Below are 25,744 nucleotides of genomic sequence, written 5' to 3'. Positions count from 1 at the left end.
GAGTGAGTGAGTGAGTGAGTGAGTGAGTGAGTGAGTGAGTGAGTGTGTGTGTGTGTGTGTGTGTGTGTGTGTGTGTGTGTGTGTGTGTGTGTGTGTGTGTGTGTGTGTGTGTGTGTGTGTGTGTGTGTGAGAGAGAGAGAGAGAGAGAGAGAGAGAGAGAGAGAGAGAGAGGAGAGAGAAAGGGAGAGGGAGAGTGAGTGAGTGATTGAGTGAGTGAGTGTGAGAGAGAGACAGAGAGAGAGAGAGAGAGAGAGAGAGAGAAAGGGAGAGTGAGTGAGTGAGTGAGTGAGTGAGTGAGTGTGTGTGAGAGAGAGAGAGAGAGAGAGAGAGAGAGAGAGAGAGAGAGAGAGAGAGAGAGAGAGAGAGAGAGAGAGAGAGAAAGGGAGAGTGAGTGAGTGATTGAGTGAGTGAGTGTGAGAGAGAGACAGAGAGAGAGAGAGAGAGAGAGAGAGAAAGGGAGAGTGAGTGAGTGATTGAGTGAGTGAGTGAGTGTGAGAGAGAGACAGAGAGAGAGAGAGAGAGAGAGAGAGAAAGGGAGAGTGAGTGAGTGAGTGAGTGAGTGAGTGAGTGAGTGAGTGAGTGTGAGAGAGAGAGAGAGAGAGAGAGAGAGAGAGAGAGAGAGAGAGAGAGACAGAGAGAGAGAGAGAGAGAGAGAGAGAGAGAGAGAGACAGAGAGAGAGAGAGAGAGAGCGTCCCTGTGGGAGAACATCCGCCGTCAAAGCAGCTGATCTACCAGCCGACGACGACGTGACGCGTCGTGAGCTTGTAGATCTGCTATTTTCGACAGAGTTTTGGTGTAGAGGGAAAAAAGGAGCAGAGCCCTGAGGAACCCCGGTCAGCTATAGAGGGTTTAAGAGGTTATACATTACGTGTCATGTTTACCAGATCTCACACACCTCTGCAGTAGCTTTATAAGCCCATATCCCTGCATAGAGAGGTCTGGTGAAGGAGGTTCTTACTGTATGAATGAGGGACATGTCGTCGTCTCCATCTAAATGGAAGAAATACAGCAAGCCTTCTGTCTGGTTTACAAACACACCCACCCTGTTCCTCCCTGTGGAGGGAACAGGTCCTGACAGATCAGTATCAATGCTGTTGTGAGAGAACACGTAGCATTCATCACCAACAGAACCATCGCACCCTAACCCCCAGGACATGTCAGTGTCTCCAAAGTCTGATAGCACCCCCTCCTTCCTGTTGATGTCTTTATAACTGACTGCTATACAAACATACTCTCCACTCCATTCAACTTCAAAGTAAAAAGGATCAGACAGACTCTCTCTACTCAACACATTAGGCCAGTAGGTAAATCTCTGTGGATGATCAGCATATGGTTGGTGTTGTTCTGTATAAGTCACCTTCCTGTAGTCTTCTGACAGGATGAGGTTCTCATTCACTGTGTTTGGGTCCAATGACAGAGCAGAGGAATCTGTGAGGAAAAAACACATGATGAAATATAATTAACCCATTCAAGACCGGGAACGCCTCTGTGTCATATTTAAGATGTCTTTGGGCTATTCAAAAAACAGCAGATCTACAAGCTTGCAGCGCGGCACCGAGTGCCGCGCTGCGAGCTTGTAGATCTGCTGTTTTTTTTAAAATCATGAAAATGCTGATCTACAAGCTGTCAACAACGCGGCACGTCGTGAGCTTGTAGATCTGCTATTTTTTTTAAATCATGAAAATGCTGATCTACAAGCTGACAACAACGTGACATGGTGTGAGCTTGTAGATCTGCTATTTTCGGCGAAGAGATTTGGTGTAGAGAGAGAAAAGGAGCAGAGCCCTGAGGAACCCCGGTCAGCTATAGTATAGACTATAGAGGGTTTCAGTGGTGGAAAAAGTACTCAAATTCTTTACTTAAATATAGAAATACTATGTTACAAGTAAAAGTCCAGAATTCAAAATTTACTTGAGTAAAAGTACAAATGTATTGGCATCAAAATGTACTTAAAGTACCAAAAGTAAAAGTACTAAAATGTTTGAAAATAGCAGATCTACAATATATATCATTTTTTAACTCAAATCTTTGCTTCTGGGGGGTCCCTGGAACAACACATTTTCAGATGGGGGTCCGCGGCTAAATACATATAATTTTGTGGTCCTGATATGAAAAAGTGTAGAACCACTGACATTACCAGCAACATACGTTTTTTAAACCCAAAAATATGTTAGGATTTAGAAGACATTTGTAGAATCCCACAGAAGAAAACATTTGAGTTTCACAAAGTTTCACGATTTTTCAAAAATAGCAGATCTACAAGCTCATAGCGCGGCACTCGGTGCCGCGCTATGAGCTTGTAGATCTGCTATTTTTGAATAGCCAAAGTGATTATGACACAGATGCGTTCCCAGTCTTAATGGGTTAAACACTTATTCTGGACATGTTATTATACACCAACATGTTCACACATTAAAACTATAAATCATTTAAAAACTCCTCATGTGTGTTTTCAGTGGTTTCACAATAAGTGGTGCAGATATAGATGATGTTTTAACTCAAAAATACATTTAAACATTTTCAAATAATAATAATAATAAATATTATTATTTTTATTATTAATTTCAAGAATATAAAACATTTGAAAGTTAGCAGATCTACAAGCTCACACCGTGTGGTGTCATGATGATATGTGAGCTTGTAGATCTGCTGTTTTCACTATTCATCATACAGAGTATATACAGAGCTTAAGAGGTTAAAACCTCATTCATCTGTTTGAGTTTACAGTTTAAATTAAGGGTCTTCAACAGGGGGTCCGGGACCCCTAGGGGTCCTCAGAGTTACTACAGGGGGTCCGGGACCCCTAGGGGGTCCTCAGAGTTACTACAGGGGGTCCCGGACCCCTAGGGGTCCTCAGAGTTACTACAGGGGGTCAGGGACCCCTAGGGGTCCTCAGAGGTACTACAGGGGGGGCGCTAAATCTGTGTGTGATAGGTTTTTATTTCATGTACATGAACCACTTGAACTCCAGCATCTCTATTCTGGTGGAACGTTTGTTGAAAACAGCAGATCTACAAGCTCACAACGCCTCGTGCTGAGAGGCGTTGTGAGCTTGTAGATCTGCTATTTTTGGCGAAAAGGTTTGGTGTAGAGGGAAAGAAGAGCAGACCAAGCACAGAGCAAACAGTCAAGTTTACTAGGTATTGAGGGTTTAAAGGGTTAAATGTGTGAAAATACACTTTAACATGAATCCAACATTAACCCATTAAAGGGATAGTTCACCCAAAACATGACTAATTTGATGAAAAACGTATTATCTATCCATTATACCCACACCATGAAGCCTTGAATTCATGGAGATGGTTTTGTTTTTGTCACATTCCTGAGACAATGATTTGATGAACCCTAACCCTACTGGCGTAAAGATGCTAATGTATCCGGTAGGAGACTCAAAGCAGACTCTTTGAGTCTCCTACTGGAGAGACCGCCGGTCATCAAACTATTATCTCAGTAATGTAACAAAAACTAAACAAATCCCCATGAATTCAAGGCTTCATGATGTGGGTAATTGATAGAAAATATGTTTTTTTTGGGGGGGTGAACTACTCCTTTAAGACCTGAGGCCGATTCTACAAATAACTTATAAATCACTAGTTCTCACACTTTCAACATTTTATCAAACATTTTCAAAAATAGCAGATGTACAAGTTCTTTGTACAAGCCATAGGCTTTCTTGAGTTTTAAATCCTCTTAGCTGACCTTGTATTGAACTGTACTTTATGTGCTTTCTTTGCAAACTGCTAATCAAGTTATTCAATCAAAAAAATAGTTATTGTAAATATAATCCACAATCATTTTAAATCTGCCCATCTTATTTAGCATGTTATTATATGTGTGAACATCTTTAAAAAAATCACATTTATTTTTAAATTGTAACAGCAGATCTACAAGCTCACAACCTGATGTATCACACTGTGAGTTATAACGTGTGACACTGTCATGATGAAGTATAAAATAGAGCATTAGGTCATTAATTTATGAAAATACTCTGACAGACATTAAATATAGAGATGCAAGGTTTCTGCCTTACAGCAACAACATGTATATGAGTTTAAGTGTCTGTTCTGTTCTTCTGTCTCATCTTTCAGGAGGACATTGATGTGAGGAGGGATCTCCTAATTAAAGGACTCTGAATCTTCCTTAATGAGGATCCTGGACACCTTGTGCAGGAGTTCATAGTAAGTGACTGACTGTAAAGTTTAAAATACATGCACTGTGTTGTGTACATCTTAGAGGAACCGGGGAACATGCTGCATCATTTACTCTTTGTCTTTGTTAACTCTGTTGTACTCATATTAAATACTGTAGTTATATTACATAGTGTTGTGTTAACTCTGTTGTACTCATATTAAATACTGTAGTTGTATTACATAGTGTTGTGTTAACTCTGTTGTACTCATATTAAATACTGTAGTTGTATTACATAGTGTTATATTAACTCTGCTGTACTCATATTAAATACTGTAGTTGTATTACATAGTGTTGTGTTAACTCTGTTGTACTCATATTAAATACTGTAGTTGTATTACATAGTGTTGTGTTAACTCTGTTGTACTCATATTAAATACTGTAGTTGTATTACATAGTGTTATATTAACTCTGCTGTACTCATATTAAATACTGTAGTTGTATTACATAGGTGTGACTTAAACTGTCACTGCTAATTATTCTATCCCTCTCCTTTGTAGTGACTCTCAATGATTGATAATTATTTAACAACTAATGACTAAACGGCTGAGAAAATTGCCTAGGGCCAGCCCTGCCAGTGTCTCACCGAAAATAGCTGATCTACAAGCTCACAACATGTTGTGAGCTTGTAGTTTTCGGTGCAAGTAAACACTATACACAGCCAAGTCAAATCAGACTTCATTAAACCGCTCTGTATAGCTCTGGAAAAAAGCTAAAGTGACACAGCATCAAAGAGCAAAGTGCATCTCAATAACCACAGATAGGTGGAATTCACACGCTAATTAGTGTGGTTCCCCCAAGGGACCAGCCTGACATATTTACAATGAGGCCGATATGGAAGAGAGACAGTTCATATGAATGGTCTGTTTGGCGCTGTTTTACCCTGCAGGTGTCAGAAGGAATATTCTCTCATTGTAAGCGGATGGGTTTTTGACGAACTTTAGACTAGATTTTCTTACCTTAATATAAATGGTCATAAATACTATATGCTTCCAGTCACTAGTTTAAAGTCTCCTTTCAATCATCATGATATGTGTTTTGCTAAATTATGTCCCATTTATTCTAAAATTGAAGATAAAGTAGGCTATGCTCCAGGAGGGGCGGGATGATTTGATTGACAACCTACACAACCAATAGCATTCATTCCCCGCCCCCGCTCTTGATTGACAAGCTACCCAACCGATAGCATTCTTTGGGGATTGTTTTCCCAAACAGGGCAACCAAACTATAGTACTCTTCCGACTTTATTATTATTCTCTAGATAAACTTTATTTTGCCGCGTTACTCCTCCCACAGTTTTTTTTTCCCACACACGTGCCATATGTCAAATTGACCGGCTTCACCGGGAATCTTGTGCATCCATTGAGATAAGAGATTGGTTGTATAGTTTAATTGATATTGATTTATAAGTGCATTCAATTTCCCCATTAACTTTAATGGGGAAAAAAAACTTGAAAAAAATATTTTTTCTCTCGGAAACCGTAAGGGCTACAGCTACAACACTTGGGAGGGTAGGTTCATAGTCCAGTGCAAAATTATTTTAAAAAGAATTACACCAGTCGGCCTCATGGTGGCGCTATAACAGCCCACTTTACCCTTTGGCCTATAACTCTTGGACCTTATGTCGTAGAATTTAAAAAAATCCCCTGGATTCCTTGTTTTTTCTTTCTTTTAAAAAAAAAAAAAACTTTTTGCACCTTCTCCTAAAAATTTTGTCCAAAAAAATAAATAATCGGTACACATAATCTCTGGACCCATGCGATGAACAAGCGGAATTTTGATAGTCCATACCGTTCGTCAGTAATATTTTACAAATAATGCCAAAAATCACGAACGAAACGTCCAGTCAATCCCAAATTTGAATCACATGTCAAGGGTGTCCACTTTGATCCATAGGGGGCACCACAAATGCGCAAAACTTAACCGTTTGATGCAAAAACATGATTTTTGGGCGGATCAGTCCTCTTAAAATGAAATGCAAGTGATCTCAGGAGTGACATGACGATGTTATTGGCCCGCTACAATTGTGGGAGGGGCCTATTTCTTTAGTGGGAGGGGCCTATTTCTTAAAATCAAAATGCCACGTATCACGAACGCAGGATCCGATCGGCACTGAATTCGAATCGCACGTCGTACGGCCTCCGACGGTATTCCTCCAGGCGTATTCCTCGGGTCACTATATTCTAGTTGAGCTATATCACAGTCAAAGCTCATGATATGACATGCACATGGGAAATGGAATGGGAATACCCCACCTTTGAATATTGTTTTGTTTGTTTAAAAAAAAAAAAAAGATCCCACGATTTTGTAACACTTTTTCACCCGGTGACAATTATCCAAGTGATCCTGGGCGCTACACTCCCCCTGCCAACCTAGGGAGCCCAGAGCCGAGCACATGCCTCCTTCAATGCATGAGAGCCAACTGAGCTTCTTATCACCTGACAGGGGGGAGTTTCCCCTGTTGGACGTAGCGCGTGGAAGGAACACGTTATTCCAACCAGTTCTTTTCCCCTCCATCAGGCGCCCCGACTGTCATGGGGGAGGCGGTACAGCGACCAGGATTACTGCACGTTTTTTTTGTGAGGGTATTAACTACCCTAGGAGACACGGGGAGAACATGCAAACTCCACACAGAGTAGGCCCTTTCGCCAACCCCACCTAGGGTATGGGCGCTAATGACGCGGAGGAGAAAACACGCCCCCAGTGCCCACAGCGTCCCCGGCGGGAAGACACTAGGAGACACTAAACCACCACACATACACAAACCCGTGCACGCACGCACGCACGCACGCACACCATGTACTAACGTTTTAAAAAGTCCTCTCTGTTTGTGCTTCCAGGAGCCACTGCTGGACCTGAAGCTTCGACAGGAGCCACTATTGGACCTGAAACTTCGACAGGAGCCACTGTTGGACCTGAAACTTCGACAGGAGACACTGCTGGACCTGAAACTTCGACAGGAGACACTGCTGGACGTGATGCATCGACTGGAGACAAAGTAGACACAAGAAATCATTAACATGACTTAAGAATTACCTTAACTGAGGTTACATTTTAATCTACAATATATCATGATATAATTGTGCCTATTGTAGTTGTGCTTCATCTCATTTAAAATATTGTCACGGGCTATTCCTACCGGCTCGCTAAACACCATAGATAGGAGCTACCCTGACCTAAAAGGTGTGTGTATGTGCGTGTGGTCGTGTGTGTAGATGGCAAACTAAAACAATATGGCACTGTTCCCCCCACGTCAACAACCCCCCAGCTCCACTCACCTACTGGCTATGGCCAGCTCTGGCGTTGGCCCTCACAGCCGAAGCGAGATGCTGGATCTTTCACTGTTCAGGTGCGGGGATAATAACCCACGTTCTTTTTATGGTATTTACGGTTTTCTTCTTTTTCTTCCCCGTAGGGTTTTTGTGCTCTTTATATATGAATTAGTCTCTGTACCACACCGACACGGGACATCACTACGGTGGGACCGTCAGTAACTCCTTCTCGTACGCGAAGCTCCACTCTTCTCACTTCCTTTAGAAACTACAAGGCACAGTAGGACAGCGCTATCCATCCGTCGCTTATCTTCTAAATCCGTAAGTGAGAGGTGGCCTCCGTATGTACTGTATACCGAACGTTACTAACTCCCAACCCGCAACTCCAAACACCCGAGCCGCCACGCTCTTCAAACACTTCCTCCTCCTGTCCCGGCGTGATGACGTTCACTTATATAGCCGTACCTCCAGTGGCCGGCTGCCGTTGTGACGTACAGAAAACAGTGCCAAAACAATAAATGAAAACAAACAAAACATGGGTGCAAGATGTGACAAGATATGTATGTATATGTGCCTATATTGCCTACTGCACAATATCTTAACATCTCCCCCCATAAAGAAAAGAAAAAAAAAACGTTTTTTTTTCTTTACCCTGCAACTACACTAAATCCTATTCTCCTCTACACCTAACCTCTCACCCCGCTGCCCTAGACAGTGTGTCAGCAATGACGTTATCCTTCCCTGCTACGTGCTGTATACACAGATTGTATTGCTGTAGGACCAGACCCCATCGGAAAAGCCTCTGGTTCTTGGTCTTAAACTTCTCAATAAAAACCAGAGGGTTATGAGGGTTATAGACCACAACCTCCCCACAGCCATTGGTCACATAAATTTCAAAATGCTGCAAACCTAACACCAGGGCCAACCCTTCCTTCTCTATGGTTGAATAGAGCTTCTGGTGACGATTCAACTTCTTTGAATAGTAGGCCACTGGCATATCAATACCACTGCTATCTTCCTGCATGAGCACCCCTCCGATTCCCACATCGCATGCATCTACCGCCAACTTAAATGGTTTCCCGAAATCAGGTGCCGTTAACACAGGCTGACAAGTTAAAATGGCCTTCACTTGCTCGAATGCTCTCTGACACTGCTCATTCCAAGTATATCTCACAGTCTTCTTCAATAGATTTGTAAGAGGTTCTGTAATTGCTGCAAAATTTCGCACAAACTTTCTATAGAATCCACACATTCCTAGTACCCTCATCAACTGTTTCTTTGTCTGAGGTACTGGAAGATCAGTAATTGCCTGTACTTTAGCAGCACGAGGGCAGACCTGGCCACGTCCTACTACATGCCCCAAATATGTCACTTGGGCCTTGCCGATCTCACTTTTTGCTAAATTAATCACTAGTTTTGCCTCGGCCAGCCGTGCAAAGAATTCTTCTATCTGAGCTACATGTTCTTCCCAAGTGTCATGGTACAACACCACGTCATCAATGTAGGTCACACAGTTCATCAACCCTCTGGTGACTTGGCTCATCAGGCGCTGAAAACATGCTGGTGCATTTCTCAAGCCAAACGGAAGAACCCTAAATTGATAAAGGCCATCTGGAGTCACAAATGCTGAAATCTCCTTTGCACGTTCCGACAAAGGCACCTGCCAATACCCTTTCAACAAGTCGAATTTCGACACATACTTAGCTGACCCTATCCTATCAATGCAGTCTTCAATCCGGGGAATAGGATATGAATCCGCTTTACTCACTGCATTCACTTTGCGAAAATCCACACACATCCTGATACTCCCATCTGATTTAGGAACGAGTACAATAGGAGAGCTCCAATCACTACTGCTAGGTTCAATAATATCATGCTCTAGCATGTACTTTATTTCTTCCCTAACTGCAGCCATTTTCCCTGGGTTTAACCTATAGGGATGCTGTTTGATAGGCAACGCATCCCCTACCTCTATATCATGTTTAAGCCCAGAGGTTAACCCCGGAGTATCTGTAAACACAGCAGGAAACTTTTGGATCAGAGCATGCACCTCAACCCCCTGCTCTGGCTCTAGATGTTCCACCACCTGACCCCACTTGGCCATCACCTCACTATTTACCAAGCGTATTCCCACTGGCTCCAAACTCTCTGCCCCACTATCTTCTTCTGTCTCACTCTTTTCTATGTTAATAGCTACTACTGGCCTCTCCCCCCGACCATGATACAACTTCAACATATTTATGTGACACAATCTTTTCTTCTTACGCCTATCCGAGGTATTAATGACATAATTAACATCATTTATCTTCTCCCCAATCAGATAGGGTCCACTAAAACGAGCATGTAGGGGGTCTCCCCTAATAGGCAACAGTACCAACACACTGTCTCCCACCTTGAAACTACGCGCCTGCACGTTTTGGTCATACGTATCCTTCATTTTCTCTTGGGCCCCCTTCAAATGTTCTCTAGCAATTCCACAGGCTGCTCTCAGTCTGGCCTTAAACTCTGCTACATAATCTAAGATGTTCACCTCTGTCTCCTGCCCCAGAAACTTCTCCTTCACCAACTTTAACGGTCCCCTTACTTCATGTCCAAAAACCAGTTCAAACGGACTAAAGCCTGTTGACTCATTCACTGCATCCCTGGCTGCAAATAGCAGAAAGGGGATCCCTCTGTCCCAGTCACCTGGGTCCTCCACACAGTACGTTCTAATCATTGTTTTCAACGTCTGATGATGCCTCTCAAGGGCCCCCTGAGACTGTGGGTGATATATGGATGACTTAACTGTTTTATACCTAGTTGGTACATTACTTCTTGAAACACTCCTGACATAAAATTGGATCCCTGATCAGATTGCACCTCTCTGGCCAGCCCATACTGTGTGAAAAACTTTATTAGTGCATCTAACACTGTCTTTGCCTTGATATCTCTCAGGGGAATTCCCTCCGGATACCTCGTAGCCACATCCATTATTGTGAGCAAATACTGATGCCCCCTTTTCGTTTTAGGCAGGGGCCCTACACAGTCTATCAACACCCGAGTAAAAGGCTCCTCAAAAGCAGGTATCGGAATCAGTGGTGCCCTGGGAATAACCTGGTTTGGTTTTCCCCCCACCTGACAGGCATGACATGATTTACAAAAATGGACTATATCCTTATGCATTTTTGGCCAATAAAAATGCTGTTGAACTTTGGCTTGCGTTTTCCTTATTCCTAAATGCCCTGCTGTTGGAACCTCATGAGCCAATTTAAGAATGTCCTCTCGATAACAGGGTGGGAGCACCACCTGATACACTACCTTCCACTCCTGGTTAGCAGGACACTCCCTAGACCTCCATTTCCTCATAAGTACCTCATTGTTCAAATAAAATCCCTCTGCTTCGTTCCCCATTTCCTCCTGTGGTATCGCACTCTCACACAGTTTCACAATATCTGGGTCCTCCTGCTGGGCACTCACCAAATCATTATGAGTAAATGTCTTAATCGAGCCCTCGACATTTGAAAAAAAACCATTGGCCAAACTACTCTGAGGAGTCTGAGCCTCGCCTACCTCGTCTTCCCTTTTTGCCTCACTCTCCAATCGAGCCTGTGCTCGCGTCACTACACAAGCGGGAAATATTCCTGGGAATTCGTCTTGTAACCCCTCAGTCTCCCTTGACAAAGCTGGAGTGGCAGTAATCTCAGGGTCTGCATATACCTTGTCCCCGGCTAGGTCATTACCCAAAATAAAATTCACCCCTGGTACCGGCAAACTGGTGACCAGCCCCACGGACACCAGCCCACTCACCACCTTAGACCTTAATGTTATTTGGTGAATCGGAACAGATATGAACTCCCCTCCAACCCCCTTAATGAGAGCATACGTCTTTAGAAATGTTCTATCATTCTCCCCAACATTTTCTACTAACAGAGATTGACTAGCTCCCGTGTCTCGCAACACTACAACAGGACTCTCTTTCCCATCGACCATGACTGATCCTCTGAAATAAACTCTTTGTACATCTCCAGGGTTCTCTCCTTTTCTCTCCTCTCCTCTGACTTCAGGGCCCATCGACACCACCCCCACTGGTTTTACTCCACCTTCTCTTCCCACATCATTTTGCAATTTCCAACATTCTGCCTTTATATGTCCCTTTTTACGACAGTAATGACATGTTGGCCCAGATGGCATTGCTGAGGGTACCCATGGCCTGTCATTCCTCACCTTCATCCCTACCCTGGATTCTCTGTTATTTGATACTCCAAAATCCTCCTGTACTTCGTGATAACTAGTATTTTTACTACTACCAAAGTTTGTCCTGTGCGATAATTCATACTCATCTGCTAACATGGCTGCCTTTTGTAAGTCTTCCACTTTATGATCTTCCAAATGAGTTTTTATTCCTGGGGCAATGCTATTTTTAAACTCCTCTGTTAGGATAAGCTGCCTAAGTTGACTATAATCCTGATTCACATTTCGGGCCCGACACCACCTATCAAATGCAATTTCCTTCTGTCTGGCAAATTCCAAATGGGACTCCCCCACTTTCCTCTGCAAGCCCCGAAATCTCTGGCGATAGGATTCAGGTACCAATTCATAAGCACCCAATACAATTTTTTTTACTATCTGATAGTCAGCCGACTTTTCTTCATCTAGAGCTGCATACACCTCTTGAGCTCTTCCTGTCAATGCACTTTGTGCTAGCACCGACCAATATTGTGAAGGCCACTTTAACCTGTTTGCCACTTTTTCAAATGACAAAAAAAATACATCAACTTCTTTCTCACAAAACTTGGGCACGAGGCATATATTACGCCCCACCTCAAATGGTTTCTCACTTTTACCCACCCCGTGCTCCAATTTCTTAATTTCCAATTGGATTCTCAGTTTTTCTTTTTCTAGTGCAATACGAGCAAGCTCCCGCTCCGTTTCCCCCCTTTCCTTGACTCTCACTTGCTCAAGCGTTACTCGTTGTAACTCCACTGATGACAAATGCTGTCGAGTGGCGTTATCAAGCGGCTCTCCCCCCACCCGTTGCACCAAGATCTCCACCATTTCTCCCTTCTTCATCTCAGGCGTTAATGCCACTTCTAAATGCTCGGCCACTCGGCGCAAATCCTCTTTTTTTAGCTCATACCACTCGCTAAGCCTGCGAATCTTTTCTAAAAACGTCTCGGGCGTAAATTCATCACCCATGTTTACTTTTACTGCTTAACTCCTCGGCTACTAATTATACAACAAACAAATTACCCAAATAAACGGTTCAGTAAAGACGAGCCCCCATTTGTCACGGGCTATTCCTACCGGCTCGCTAAACACCATAGATAGGAGCTACCCTGACCTAAAAGGTGTGTGTATGTGCGTGTGGTCGTGTGTGTAGATGGCAAACTAAAACAATATGGCACTGTTCCCCCCACGTCAACAACCCCCCAGCTCCACTCACCTACTGGCTACGGCCAGCTCTGGCGTTGGCCCTCACAGCCGAAGCGAGATGCTGGATCTTTCACTGTTCAGGTGCGGGGATAATAACCCACGTTCTTTTTATGGTATTTACGGTTTTCTTCTTTTTCTTCCCCGTAGGGTTTTTGTGCTCTTTATATATGAATTAGTCTCTGTACCACACCGACACGGGACATCACTACGGTGGGACCGTCAGTAACTCCTTCTCGTACGCGAAGCTCCACTCTTCTCACTTCCTTTAGAAACTACAAGGCACAGTAGGACAGCGCTATCCATCCGTCGCTTATCTTCTAAATCCGTAAGTGAGAGGTGGCCTCCGTATGTACTGTATACTGAACGTTACTAACTCCCAACCCGCAACTCCAAACACCCGAGCCGCCACGCTCTTCAAACACTTCCTCCTCCTGTCTCGGCGTGATGACGTTCACTTATATAGCCGTACCTCCAGTGGCCGGCTGCCGTTGTGACGTACAGAAAACAGTGCCAAAACAATAAATGAAAACAAACAAAACATGGGTGCAAGATGTGACAAGATATGTATGTATATGTGCCTATATTGCCTACTGCACAATATCTTAACAATATTCAATCATTTATGATTATTATGACTATTGGCTCATTTTGGTTCCCCTTTGGGAACATGGTGCCTTACCCACAGTGTGATGTGCATGTGCTTAGTGGTGGCCCTGGGTATATCTACTCTCTAAAAGACAACTATTCATCAGATTACTAATGTCTGACACATGGATAAAGAAACATTTCATCTTACTCACCTGTCTGTTGGTTTGATAATGCAGTCTTTAGTTTCTCTACTTCAGCCTTCAGATCAAGTATCTGCTGAGCTGCAATGACAGATATTTGTACATTTTGATGAACCATTGATGTTACCCCTTTATAGCCTTTAGACCATATAAGGTCGTAACAAGCACCAAGAAAAGTACATGGGGCTATAAGTCACCAAAGACCTCATTGTCTCTACCAGCGGCAGTGACTCAGATGGAGCTACTCCATCTAAACAGCCAAAAAACGTTTTTTTTTAATCGCCACAGCATGTCATCCAGACTCAACTAAACAGATTGATTACTAGATATGTTGTTGAGGACATGCTTCCCATCACAACGGGTGAGTCTGTTGCCTTCAGAGAACTAGTGTCTAACACATGGATTAAAAACATTTAATCTTACTCACCTGTCTGTGGGTTTGGTGCTGTCTTTAGTCTCTCTAATTCAGCGTTCAGATCACGTATCTGCTGAGCTGCAATGACAGATATTTATACATTTTGATGAACCATCAACAGAACAAGTGTAACTGTAAACAAGATATTTTTTTTATAATCAGTTTCTCACCAAGACAGACATGTGTTTAGATGAACCAAGAATCATATCTAATGTAATAATATAATATAGTCCAGACTCATTTTTGGTATTTGTATATTTTCATACACAATACAATGAGGTTTAACCATCCAAAGTATCAGGAACAGTGGGTGATATTAATACATTTAACCATACTAACTATCAGGAGCAGAGGGCTCTATGGGGGCAGCGCCTCAGGAGCAGAGGTTCAGTGTCTTGCTCAGGGACACTTCGACACGTTGCTGAGGGCTGGACTCAAACCTGTACAATTGAATCTACAATGAATCTACAAAGTTTGGATACATCAATGTTTTGTTCTGTCTCTGTAAACACATTCCTGTTGATGTCACTTGAGCCTTTGCAATGATAAAGTCTTTTTTTAATGTGAGATTAATGAGATAACATCTATCAGTACTGTATGTCTTTGGTCATTAAGTGTCTTGTTCAACAGCCCCTCCTACTGGTAGATATATAAAATATCCTTCCCAGCAAGCCCAGAGAATAGAGCCCTGCACCGGCCCAAACCTCCTGCTCTAGTCTCTAGTTTTAGTATGGTCCTGACCCTTGTTGTTCTATGGTGCGCTAGAATTCATTCACTATTTAAATTAAATATGTATAGCTTATATCATGATATAATTGTGCCTACTGTAGTTTTGCTTCATCTCATTTTATGCATATCATTTATGATTATTATGATTATTGGCTCATTTTGGTTCCCCTGTGGGAACATGGGCCCTGTTTTCGCCGGTGCCTTACCCACTATCCCTAAACTTCTTTGCCATTTTTTACTATTTTTAAAAACATTTTCACATAGTTAAAATAGCCAATCTACAAGCTCACAACGCGTCGATGTAGAACGGCTAGTTTAACTATTTGAAAATGTTTTTAAAAATTGTAAAACATGGCAAAGTAGTTTAGGGATAATGGGTAAGGCACCGGCGAAAATATGGCCCATGCCGCGCTATTCACAACCAGCTCCCCCAGCCTAAACCCTACCCTAAACCTGTTAAATACGGAAAATGGAGCTGCCCTGCCCTAATATGTTATTCTAGCACCTGCTCTACCCGTCCCCCATTATGCCGACACCGTTATTTGCGCGTGGAGGCGTGCCCGTGGACGTGTTGTTGCTATATCCTCCGCAGCGCGTTGATAGCTTGTATGTCTGTTATTTTGGGTAGGTAGGCGACGCACAAACGCATCGCAGCAATGTGTCTGGGTTTGAGAGGCTATGATTGATGTAAACTTAAAGTGTAGCTCTGTTCAGGATTATTGAACAAATGTGGATGATGAAAGAGAACGGGGACAATATGGATAAGTTAACTGCGTCACTTCAGAGGAAACTATGGAGCTAATTCAGAGATGTTTACACACACCTAGAATCCATTAGAATAGTGGAAAATAGAACAATAACAGCCAACGTGAGTACATATAGACCTTTCCTAAAACTGTCCAATTTATTATACCCATGTGCTACTGTATGTCTGTGTACCACCGCCCAGCCCTGTGGTCGACCAGCTGGAGGTCCATGGGTGCCTGTAGGAGCGTTGTGGCAACATGATGTAATTAATTATTTGGGAGCAGCCGGTGTGTAGGCTACCAATAGTATAAATATTTTAAATGGCGTTCATATACTATTCCGGATCTGACTAATATGACAAGTTGCTTATTGTGAACACAATAGGCTACAAATGAATATAAAAATGTATTTGAATAATAGTATTTGAATTAATAAAAAAAAAAAGAAGGAAAACAAGCCCAATGTGGCTTATAATAATCAGACCAGGTAACAGTGCAGACAGGGAGATAGGAGAGCATATATTGGATCGGGGATGACGGTTAGCGCAGTCTTCTCTTAAAGGCAATGGCTTCTGGCACGGTGATTGGTTTTATCATTGTAACGCCCAAACCACACCTATGCATAATGTAAGGGGTAGCTCAGGTGTTTGGCAGGTGAGGGGGGTGCCACAGAATACCATAGTTTGCGGGGGAACGCCTCTTGCCTAGTCCTAAATCAGTAATTAGTGGCTTAATCAACTTCAACCTGGAATAGCGCCCATGGTGCCTTACCCACAGTGTGTGATGTGCATGTGCTTAGAAGTGGCCCTGCCCTGGGTATATCTACTCTCTAAAAGACAACTATTCATCAGATAACGTCTGACACATGGATTAAAACACATTTCATCTTACTCACCTGTCTGTTGGTTTGATGATGCAGTGTTTAGTTTCTCAAAGTCAGCCTTCAGATCACGCATCTGCTGAGCTGCAATGACAGATATTTATACATTTTGATGAATCATTAACAGAACAAGTAAACTGTAGACTTTTTTTTATATTTTTAATAATCAATGTCTCACCAAGAAGTGTGTTTTCAGTGGTGGCACCTTTTTCAGTCAGAACATACAGAAAGAACATAATGTAAGTTTAGATGAACCACACAGACAGTCAGAGAATCATATCCTCTCTATATCCTTATCTTGTATTTATTGTAATAATGTTGTATTGAAACTCTCTACACATTATAGTCAAGTATTATAATACTACAATAATTACTAGGCACTGGTAGACATTTTAATAACACATCCTATGCATCACATGTTAGTTCTCATGGTTGTAAAACAGTCATTTCATAATGATTTACAATCATTGTTATAATACATGTAGTCTGATCCCAGTTTAAAACATCATCGTTGATATTATTTTCTGTAATATTTTTCATAGTTTTTAACCATAAAAACATATAACATATAATACAGAATGTCTGTTATGACTTCTTTAAATAATAATCTATTATCTAGCACTGATGATGATAATGATGGTCACATGACCGAAACGATTGCTGCACTTTACACTTGGAGCACTTTATTGAGCATGTAAAATAAACATACAAACAGTATATTTTATTAGTCTCTACAGAGTTTTCCTTAAACTTTTTGTGGAGTGCAAGTCTTTTCCCCACACTTTATCCTTTATGTTTTTGACACTATACCACACTTGCAATCAACCCTGAACTAAGGACAGAGAAGGGTGACTAAATGTATTATAGACATGGGATAAGTAGCAAGTGTTACCACAGTAACTTATCGAACCTCTCTTCACATACCTGTAGGTGTGTTTTCAAACCTCCCCATTAGATCAAACCTGTTGACCTTCCTCATGAGAGTTGCCATGAGCAGATTTTCTTTTCCGGGATAATTCTGCACGATCTGGTCGACGATCTCCTCGTTCTCAGCATTCTGCAGAACGCTCTTTGTCAGCGGCTGGAGACCTTCAACATTGCCATGCTGTTGCAGAAGCCACTTGAACCTCTTGAACTCCTTATCAAGCAGATCATCCAGAGCCTTCACGATACGATCCTTAAGTGTCTCCATGGTGGATTCCTACAAACACATGATGTCAACATGTCAGCTTCATTCTCTTAATGCTTTGGATGTGAAGGGACTAAACACATGCTGTAGTTGAAGTTCTGTACATCAAGGAGTACACATTAATGAATGTGAATGAATGAATGGCCACATGAGCACATCAACCTATATGCATCGGATATTTGAAAATAGACGATCTAAAGCTCACAACGCGTCGCCATGTGATGCGTTGCAAAATTGTAGATCTGCTATTTTCAAAAATATATATATTGACAGATTGTGTAATATTTTGAACAGAATCAAATGTTTTATGGTCATGATTCACCAGGATCCTGTTCCAGGCTTTCCAGGCAGAAATCGCAATGGGGGGGAAAAGGGCCTTTGATCTGTGGCACCACAAAATGGCCTATATCAACGGTAACCTTTTCAAGCCCATGAGCACTTTTTATTCCAATGTTTAAGTCCAGATCTACCACTACAATATGTTCCATGAAAACAAAACCAGTAAGACATCATATTGGCCATTTCTGACAGGCTCAATGTATTTGCTTACATCCACACAAAGGGCCCTATCTTGCCTTACCTCTTATCCCTAAACTTTTTTTTGCCATTTTTTACTATTTTGAATACATTTAAAAATAGTTCAAATAGCCGATCTACAAGTTCACAACGTGTCCTGTAGATCAGCTAGTTGAACTATTTTAAAATGATAATGTAATGTATGTAATATAGACATAGAACAGTATAATGTAGGCCTATCTATACCTTGATAGTAAATGCTCCACAACACAGCAGAGGTTCCACTGCTCCAGTGAACATTGTTTGTATGAGCAGATAGATGCTCTTATATCATTATTATTGGTGGTGGTGGTGATACTAATAGTTTGAGCCTGGAATTATGTGGGTCTCACAATAATAACATGCCATAACAAGACCACTTCACTGGAGGCTCTTGTATGAAACATGGCTGGAGGGTTGACATGATGCAAATTGTTCTGGAACGCTGCCAGCCTTTGTCCCTGCCGTAGCTCCAGCTTCACAGTGGTGTAAAGTAACTAAGTAGATTTACTCTGTACTGTAGCCTACTTAACACACTTTTACTCAAGTATTTAATTTAATTTATTTTCTTGATAACTTTGTACTTACTTCTACTTCACCACATCTTAGAGGCAAATACTGTACTTTTACTTCACTACAATGATTTGAAAACTTTAGTTACTAGTTACTTTGTAGATTTAGATTATTATTATAAAACATACACTAGCCACCCTGTATACATTTCAGCCATTTGAAAATAGCAGATCTACAAGCTCACAATGAGCTTGTAGATTTGAAAACTTTCTGGGACATTCTGCATACTTTTGAGAACATTTTGATACCAATACTTTTGTACTTTTACTCAAGTAAATTTTGAATTCCGGACATTTACTTGTAACAGAGTATTTCTACATTGCAGTATTGATACTTTGTTGCCGTTGTATTAAGTTCAGCTTTGCAATGCAAAAGGCGAGTGATTTATCAAGTGTGTGTGTCTCCCTTTTTTTCAAAATGTATCCACACTTTCGACTTCAACTTCGGCTTGAATATGTCTCTGTCCACCGTTCTGTCTGTCACTTTACTGTTTACCGTTCTGTCTGTCACTTTACTGCTGGAACTTTCTGCCATTGTAAACTTTGTCTCTCGTCCTCTCTCTGTTTGTTTTGTGCACAGCATGCGTGGGCGTGCACCCAGCCTACTAGCCTAAGAGCCTCGTGTCTCTCAGCTGAGCGTGCCGTCACCTGAGTAATGACGTCATATCTGATCTGCAAGCTCAAATCTCGTTGTAGTGCCGTGCGTTGTGAGTTTGTAGATCAGCTATTGTCTGTGCTCGTCACGGCGCAAAACCAAGTATAAACCCAGGAATGAGAGAATAATATCAACGATCAATGATCACATTCTAATTGTAAAAACTAGAAGCTCGCCCCCGCTACGCGGGGGCTCGCGTCTAGCCCGCGGCCACGCCCACGTAGCGCCCGCGGCCACTTGGCAACTCATATAAGTGGCGTAGCGTCATGAGGGTCAGTGGGGCCGTGGCTCGGTCAGTGAAGACCCTGTAGTGCGGATGATATGTGGCATAGAGGGGCAGATTGTAAATCCCCAGAGGAAACATCCGTGGGCTACCATTGGTTCAGCGATGTGTGCGGGCGCCCTGCGGCCCCCCCTCCTCCACCAATGTGCAGTATTGAGAGCCCTGACGTCACAACAATTGGAGCGATGGGCACTGCACTGTGGTTGGTTAGGGTACACCTAGGGCCCAGGTAGAACCCAGTTAAAGCCTGCATGGGCAAACCCAGGTAGGACCCGCCTTGGTCCCACATAAACATGGGTAGTTGGGGCCCACCTAAGGGCCAGGTAGAAGCTACTTATAGCCTGCATGGGCATCGCAGTTGGGACTGAAGTGGATGCCGCTGACATTGCTGACATGGGGTCCATATGGTTTAGCCCACCTTGAAACCATATGGGAACTACGCTGGCATGCTGGCTGTAATGCAAACGCTGCATCATACCTGCAGTGTGTAGTTTGATGTTGTGTGTGTAGCAGATATACCTGCAGTGTGTAGATCAATGTCCATATGAAAGTCAATGCCCAGCAGTGTTTTTTTTCCCCAGCAGAGTTTCTATTGTCTCTGTCTCTCTCTGGAAGAGGTTGCACATGAACTCTGCAGCCGCACTGAGGCGCTCCAACACAAACACTCTGACATTAAGCTGCTTCACACAACAAACATCAGCACGACGCTGCTGTTTGTCCAAAAGACACAATATCTCCTCTCCCACCGACGTCATGTGTTCATTTATCGACAGCCGTACAGACTCCTTTTGACACATTTTACCTCGTTTATCCAGCTCTCACTGACTCATCGGGCTGTTATTTTGCTGCGATCAAGTCAACGATGTGAGAGATTAGCTATCACAGACGGACGGACAGGGGGTGAAACATAGTCTTGCGCCATGCCTTTCGGCCTGGCGGAGACAATAAAAAAAGGAAAGTAAAGGAAATGAGCATTTCTGCAACAAAAGTAGTCAACAAACTATACTATGAAAACATGGGCCACATTGTCAAAGAATGTAAGAAAGAGGCAATCATGTAGAAAATAGCCGATCTACAAGCTTACAAAGCCTCTCAACGTGAGGCGTTTTGAGCTTGTAGATCGGCTATTTTCACAATATGTACTTGTGGAACGGAGTCAAACAGAATGGGGGGGGGGGTCCCCAGATCAATTACGTTTATTTGGGGGGGGGGGGGGGGGGGGGGGGGGCGGCGTGAAAGGGTTGATAAGCACTGCTGTAATCGGAGCGAAATTATCTGAAATTACTACATGACCATAATGCAGCCTAACATGCGTTAGGGGCGGTCCTGCCATTACGTTAGTTACTGTAGTTGCTGTGGAGCTACATATTTCTCCAGAAGACACACACAAACATACACCATCTACAATGGACTAACTGAGCAGCAATATTGGCATTCACCACACGAACGTGCATTGTTGACAAAGTGATTGCACAGCCGCTGCAGGCATGACAACCACGTTAGCGTTAGCGACATGGCAGCTATCACAGCGCCCTGTCCGTCGTCGCTGGGACTGACTGTCATCATTGTCATGGCTACAGCAGTGACAGCAAGCTGTCTGCGATGCCATTGTCTGGAGACTGCTCTTAGCGTGACACGACCAATGAGAGTGAGCGCTGTAGTTGTTGCTAAGATACGGTGGCGTCTCTGCCCCATAGCTTGTAGATCTCTCACGCATGATTGGCGTAGGCTGCGTTGCCAGGTCTGACTGTTTGTATAAGCGATTTTGGGCTTATTTGGGTGCACTTTTGGGCTCGTTTCCATAGACCACGGCAGCGCTTATTTCTTTCCCGTGACCGATGTGGCTAAAAAAGTGCAAAACGAACCATCCGGAAGTAAATTGCGAGATGAAATATATAGCACTTTTTGATTATTAGAGAAGGAGACACATGTGAAGGTTGAAAATGAAAGGTAGGAGATTATATAGTTTTTCATGAGGGATTTTTGTAGCAAGTTGTGAGAGAATTGGGCCACTCCTGTGGGCGGGGGGCTGATTAGAACCATTGGGGTTTGAAAGGAGACGCTCTCTGTTTGAGTGGAAAGATATGACAAATATTAACATGTCTCGAACTAAATACAGAGACAATACAATCGATTATTTACATTGCAAACAGATTTTAGATCGATATGATGGCATTAAAGGATGATTTTCTGTTTGATAAAACGATACAGTAGATCGTAAAAAAAAAATGCATCGATGTAGAGGGTATTACGGGTCCACCCGGAACCGAAGACCCGAACCCCGATTTCGGGGCCAAAATATTGACATGTCCCTCGAGCACGGGTCAGATCATTTGAATTGGATGGACCCGTGTGGACCCCTGATCTACCCGACGACCAGCTTTGTATTATTATTATTATTATATTAATCTCTTTAACCTTAGGTTTTAAAATGAGACCAATGTGTTGTAATTATGCTCCCAAATCCATATCGCCGCAGCCAATCTCAGGAGCACTGCACTGCTGTTAAAGAATACCAAAACACTCGCCCCAAAACACAGTCGCCCCGGGGCGGTATTCACCTGCTATTCTTAAACGTAACCTCAGTAAAACTATGCCTAAACCTAACCTTAATCCTAAACGTAATCTCATTAAAACGGTGCCAAAACCTAACCTTTTTCCTAAACTTAACCTCAGCAAAACTATGCCTAACCCTAAACTTATTTCTAACCTTATCCTCAGTAAAACAAATACAAGAAAATGGGGGCGAGTGTGTTTTGGGGCGAGTCTTCTGCGTAGTAACACCATGGAGGCTTTTTGGCAGGTGAAATGCAAACAAAAGCCACCGGGAAGATGCAAGTTGGAACGTCGTCTGTGTGGAGCATGTTTATGGACATAATCTGCGGGGACAGACGGTATAAAGTCGGCGAAATGTTCTCTGTCTGTCTGTCTGTCTGTCTGCAACACAGAGCAGAATGCACACGACGCAGTTCGTCTGTGATTACTCTGTTGGGGCGGGGGGGGAGCAGGAGCTGACTGACACACATGGTTAATCTGAATACCACCGTGATTTTAGCTATAAATGAGCTCCGGGTCCAGTACGGGTCTGAGACCCGGTCAGACCGGGTCTAATACATTTGAATTATCCTCGGTGTGTTTCGGAACGGGTCCAGTAATTTAGAATGTTTTCTCGGTTCCGTTCGGACCGGTCCAATTATCCACGGGTCCGTTTCGGTTCCCATCTTTTGGACCCGTGCTACCCTCTACATCGATGCAGTTACTGTATCGTTACGGGCCTAATATATATATATATATATATATATATATATATATATATATATATATATATATATATATATATATATATAGTGCACCTACGCAGCAGACAGCCTTCATCATGGTGACTAAACGTTTAGTCAGGGCAAGGCGTTCTTGTCTCTGCATTGGCCAATACAACAAAGACCTTTTAATTGGTCTTTCCCTTCTTTTTTTACCATCACATGTGTTTGGTTTGTGGCTTCAGCCCTTACCGGTCACACGTCCTGATGAGTCCACCGTCCTCGTCTGTAGAAGTGTTGAACGTGTTGCACAGCGTCAGTATGAACGTCGTCTGTAGCAGTGTTAATGTTGAATGTGTTGCACAGCGTCAGGTGTTAACCGATACCAGATAATAATCAGGTTTCTATAAGGTGATGATCTGGGAGGAGAGACAGAGACACATGTTGTTATACTGGATTCCTAAACACATCAACCTGATGCTTCATCAGTAGAAAAGAATGTAGAAGATTAAGAGCCTAACTCACCTCACCTGACTATAGGATCCTGCTTAACGGGCAAGACCACTGTGGTAGAGGTTTGGGTTGTGTAGTTACCTTGCCATGATGTAACTTCAAAGGTGGATAAGAAATCAAACATAATTGCTCCATTGATTAATTGTATTAATTAATAAATGGATCATTCTAAATACACTCCTCATTGACTTACATTGTACGGTAAAACATCTCTCAAAGTTTTGGATGCACCCAAAACTCGGCCACCGAAAATATTTGTCCGAAAAGGCAAAGAAAAACATTTTGGGTCAAAAGAATCTCACAGAAGGAGGATGTTGTGATGATGAAATCAAAACGCAGTGACAAGCATAGTGTGCATGCATGCCTGGCTGGCCGGCTGGCTCACCGCCAACATGTCTGCTGTGTGGAGATATTTACACATACCAGAGGAAGGAAGACAGACAGGCAGACAGGCAGGCAAGCAGGCAGGCAGGCAGGCAGGCAGACAGGCAGGCAGGCAGGCAGGCAGACAGACAGACAGACAGACAGACAGACAGACAGACAGACAGCATGTCTACAGTGTGGGGATATTTCCACATACCAGAGGAAGACAGACAGACAGACAGACAGACAGACAGACAGACAGACAGACAGACAGACAGACAGACAGACAGAATGTCTACAGTGTGGGGATATTTCCACATATCAGAGGAAGACGCTGTAAAACTTGCTATGCATCCTATCTCTATGATGCATTATGAGTATACTTATAATTTATTATAATCTGATTACATCACTGTATAATTAATGTTATAATAACTAATTAATGCTCAAAATGCTTTATAACAATAATCATAACACATTATAAAGCATTCTATAATGACTTATAAGGTCAGCTTTATAATTGTCTCTATAATCTTTTAAAGCAACAAATGACCACTTATAGTGACTTATAATGCATTTTAACAGTGATTACAATGCATTATAAGGGTGATTATAAGCATTATAACATGATTGTTTTACAATTATGAGAATTAACATGGGATGCATAGAAAGTGTCATTATAAAATGTTTTATAATGTATTATGATTGCATTATGAGTGTAACTTATAACTGTAATTACACAGTGTTATATGATAATAATAATAATAATAATAATAATAATAATAATAATAATAATAATAATAATAAACAGTGTTATATGCATATCACAATGCATTTACATGACCTTATAATCTGCATTTATCAATATATCCTGACTTTGACTTCAGCGTACGGCCCGCTCAGATCTCACGTCAGGTCTGAGATCTCGTAGACTTTGTCTGAACCTGTTTGTTCCATCTTAGAGCTGAGGAGCAGCATTGTCTGTCTGACCGTCTGACAGGCATCTGGACACATGTATCCACTACAACATGTATATCTAATAAATAATCCCTGTGAAAATATAGCATTTTATAAACTCATTTAAACAAACTGCTTTAACAGTCATTCAGATAAGATTGCAGATCTGACTATAACATGTTATAAACTCAGGGGACACAGCCAACATAAAGGACCCTGGATGCCCTGGTTAATGAGGGTCCTCAGAGACGCTCCAAGATCATCTTAACTCTCTCCAGAGTCCCAGCAGATTGTCTGGCCTTACAAACCACTTAATCACAGATTGCATATTCAAGAACGACGAGCTGGCTTTACAACCCAGTTAGGCCTTACAGTGACTCTTGAGTCCGGTTTCAACCAACCAGCCGATTATCAGTTTTACATTTGTAAAATATGTAAAAATATGTAAATACATATGTAAAACTGATAATCGGCTGGTTGGTTAAAATGGAGTTATGTACAACCTGGGTTGAGGATAGTAAACCTGACGCTCCAAACCTTTGCTCAGCGCAGGTGATTCTTCATGCTGTGGGTTTATTTGGGTTCATATTCACTGTCCTATAGGCTACCACCAGGGTTCATATTCACTGTCCTATAGACTAACACCAGGGTTCATATTCACTGTCCTATAGGCTACCACCAGGGTTCATATTCACTGTCCTATAGACTAACACCAGGGTTCATATTCACTGTCCTATAGACTACCACCAGGGTTCATATTCACTGTCCTATAGGCTAGCACCAGGGTTCATATTCACTGTCCTATAGGCTACCACCAGGGTTCATATTCACTGTCCTATAGACTAGTACCAGGGTTCATATTCACTGTCCTATAGACTACCACCAGGGTTCATATTCACTGTCCTATAGACTAGTACCAGGGTTCATATTCACTGTCCTATAGACTAACACCAGGGTTCATATTCACTG

General features: G+C 42.4%; 1 protein-coding gene across 2 annotated transcripts; it reads right to left on the bottom strand.

Annotated features, from left to right (window-relative positions):
• Nucleotides 1–302: 302 nt before the first annotated feature.
• On the bottom strand, nt 303–23,295 carry LOC311037124 (uncharacterized protein). Of its 2 annotated transcripts, XM_084046215.1 has the most exons (9): nt 23,195–23,295; nt 17,356–17,632; nt 16,610–16,636; nt 16,447–16,515; nt 14,089–14,154; nt 13,674–13,742; nt 7,135–7,176; nt 6,997–7,074; nt 303–1,429 (listed from the first exon to the last, which is right to left on the bottom strand). In XM_084046215.1, the coding sequence occupies exons 2-9, from the start codon at nt 17,621–17,623 to the stop codon at nt 879–881; spliced, it is 1,170 nt and encodes a 389-aa protein (XP_083902341.1). In that variant the 5' UTR covers nt 17,624–17,632; nt 23,195–23,295; the 3' UTR covers nt 303–878. The 2 variants fall into 2 exon arrangements, with proteins under 2 accessions (XP_083902341.1, XP_083902340.1); XM_084046214.1 differs by having other exon boundaries at nt 6,997–7,176.
• Nucleotides 23,296–25,744: the final 2,449 nt, after the last annotated feature.

This window comes from Gymnoscopelus microlampas (genome assembly GCF_963454915.1).
Source record: "Gymnoscopelus microlampas genome assembly, chromosome: 21".
NCBI lineage: Eukaryota > Metazoa > Chordata > Actinopteri > Myctophiformes > Myctophidae > Gymnoscopelus > Gymnoscopelus microlampas.
This window is presented reverse-complemented; position numbering and strand designations above follow the sequence as displayed.

What these genes read in the sequence shown, in the direction of transcription:
- LOC311037124 (XM_084046214.1), bottom strand. Translation starts at nt 17,623, where the DNA reads ATGGAGACACTTAAGGATCGTATCGTGAAGGCTCTGGATGATCTGCTT. An exon ending in GTTTGAAAACACACCTACAG is followed by an intron (nt 16,637 to 17,355) that starts GTATGTGAAGAG and finishes TGACTGAAAAAG; the next exon opens with GTGCCACCACTGAAAACACA. An exon ending in ATCATCAAACCAACAGACAG is followed by an intron (nt 14,155 to 16,446) that starts GTGAGTAAGATG and finishes CTGTCATTGCAG; the next exon opens with CTCAGCAGATACGTGATCTG.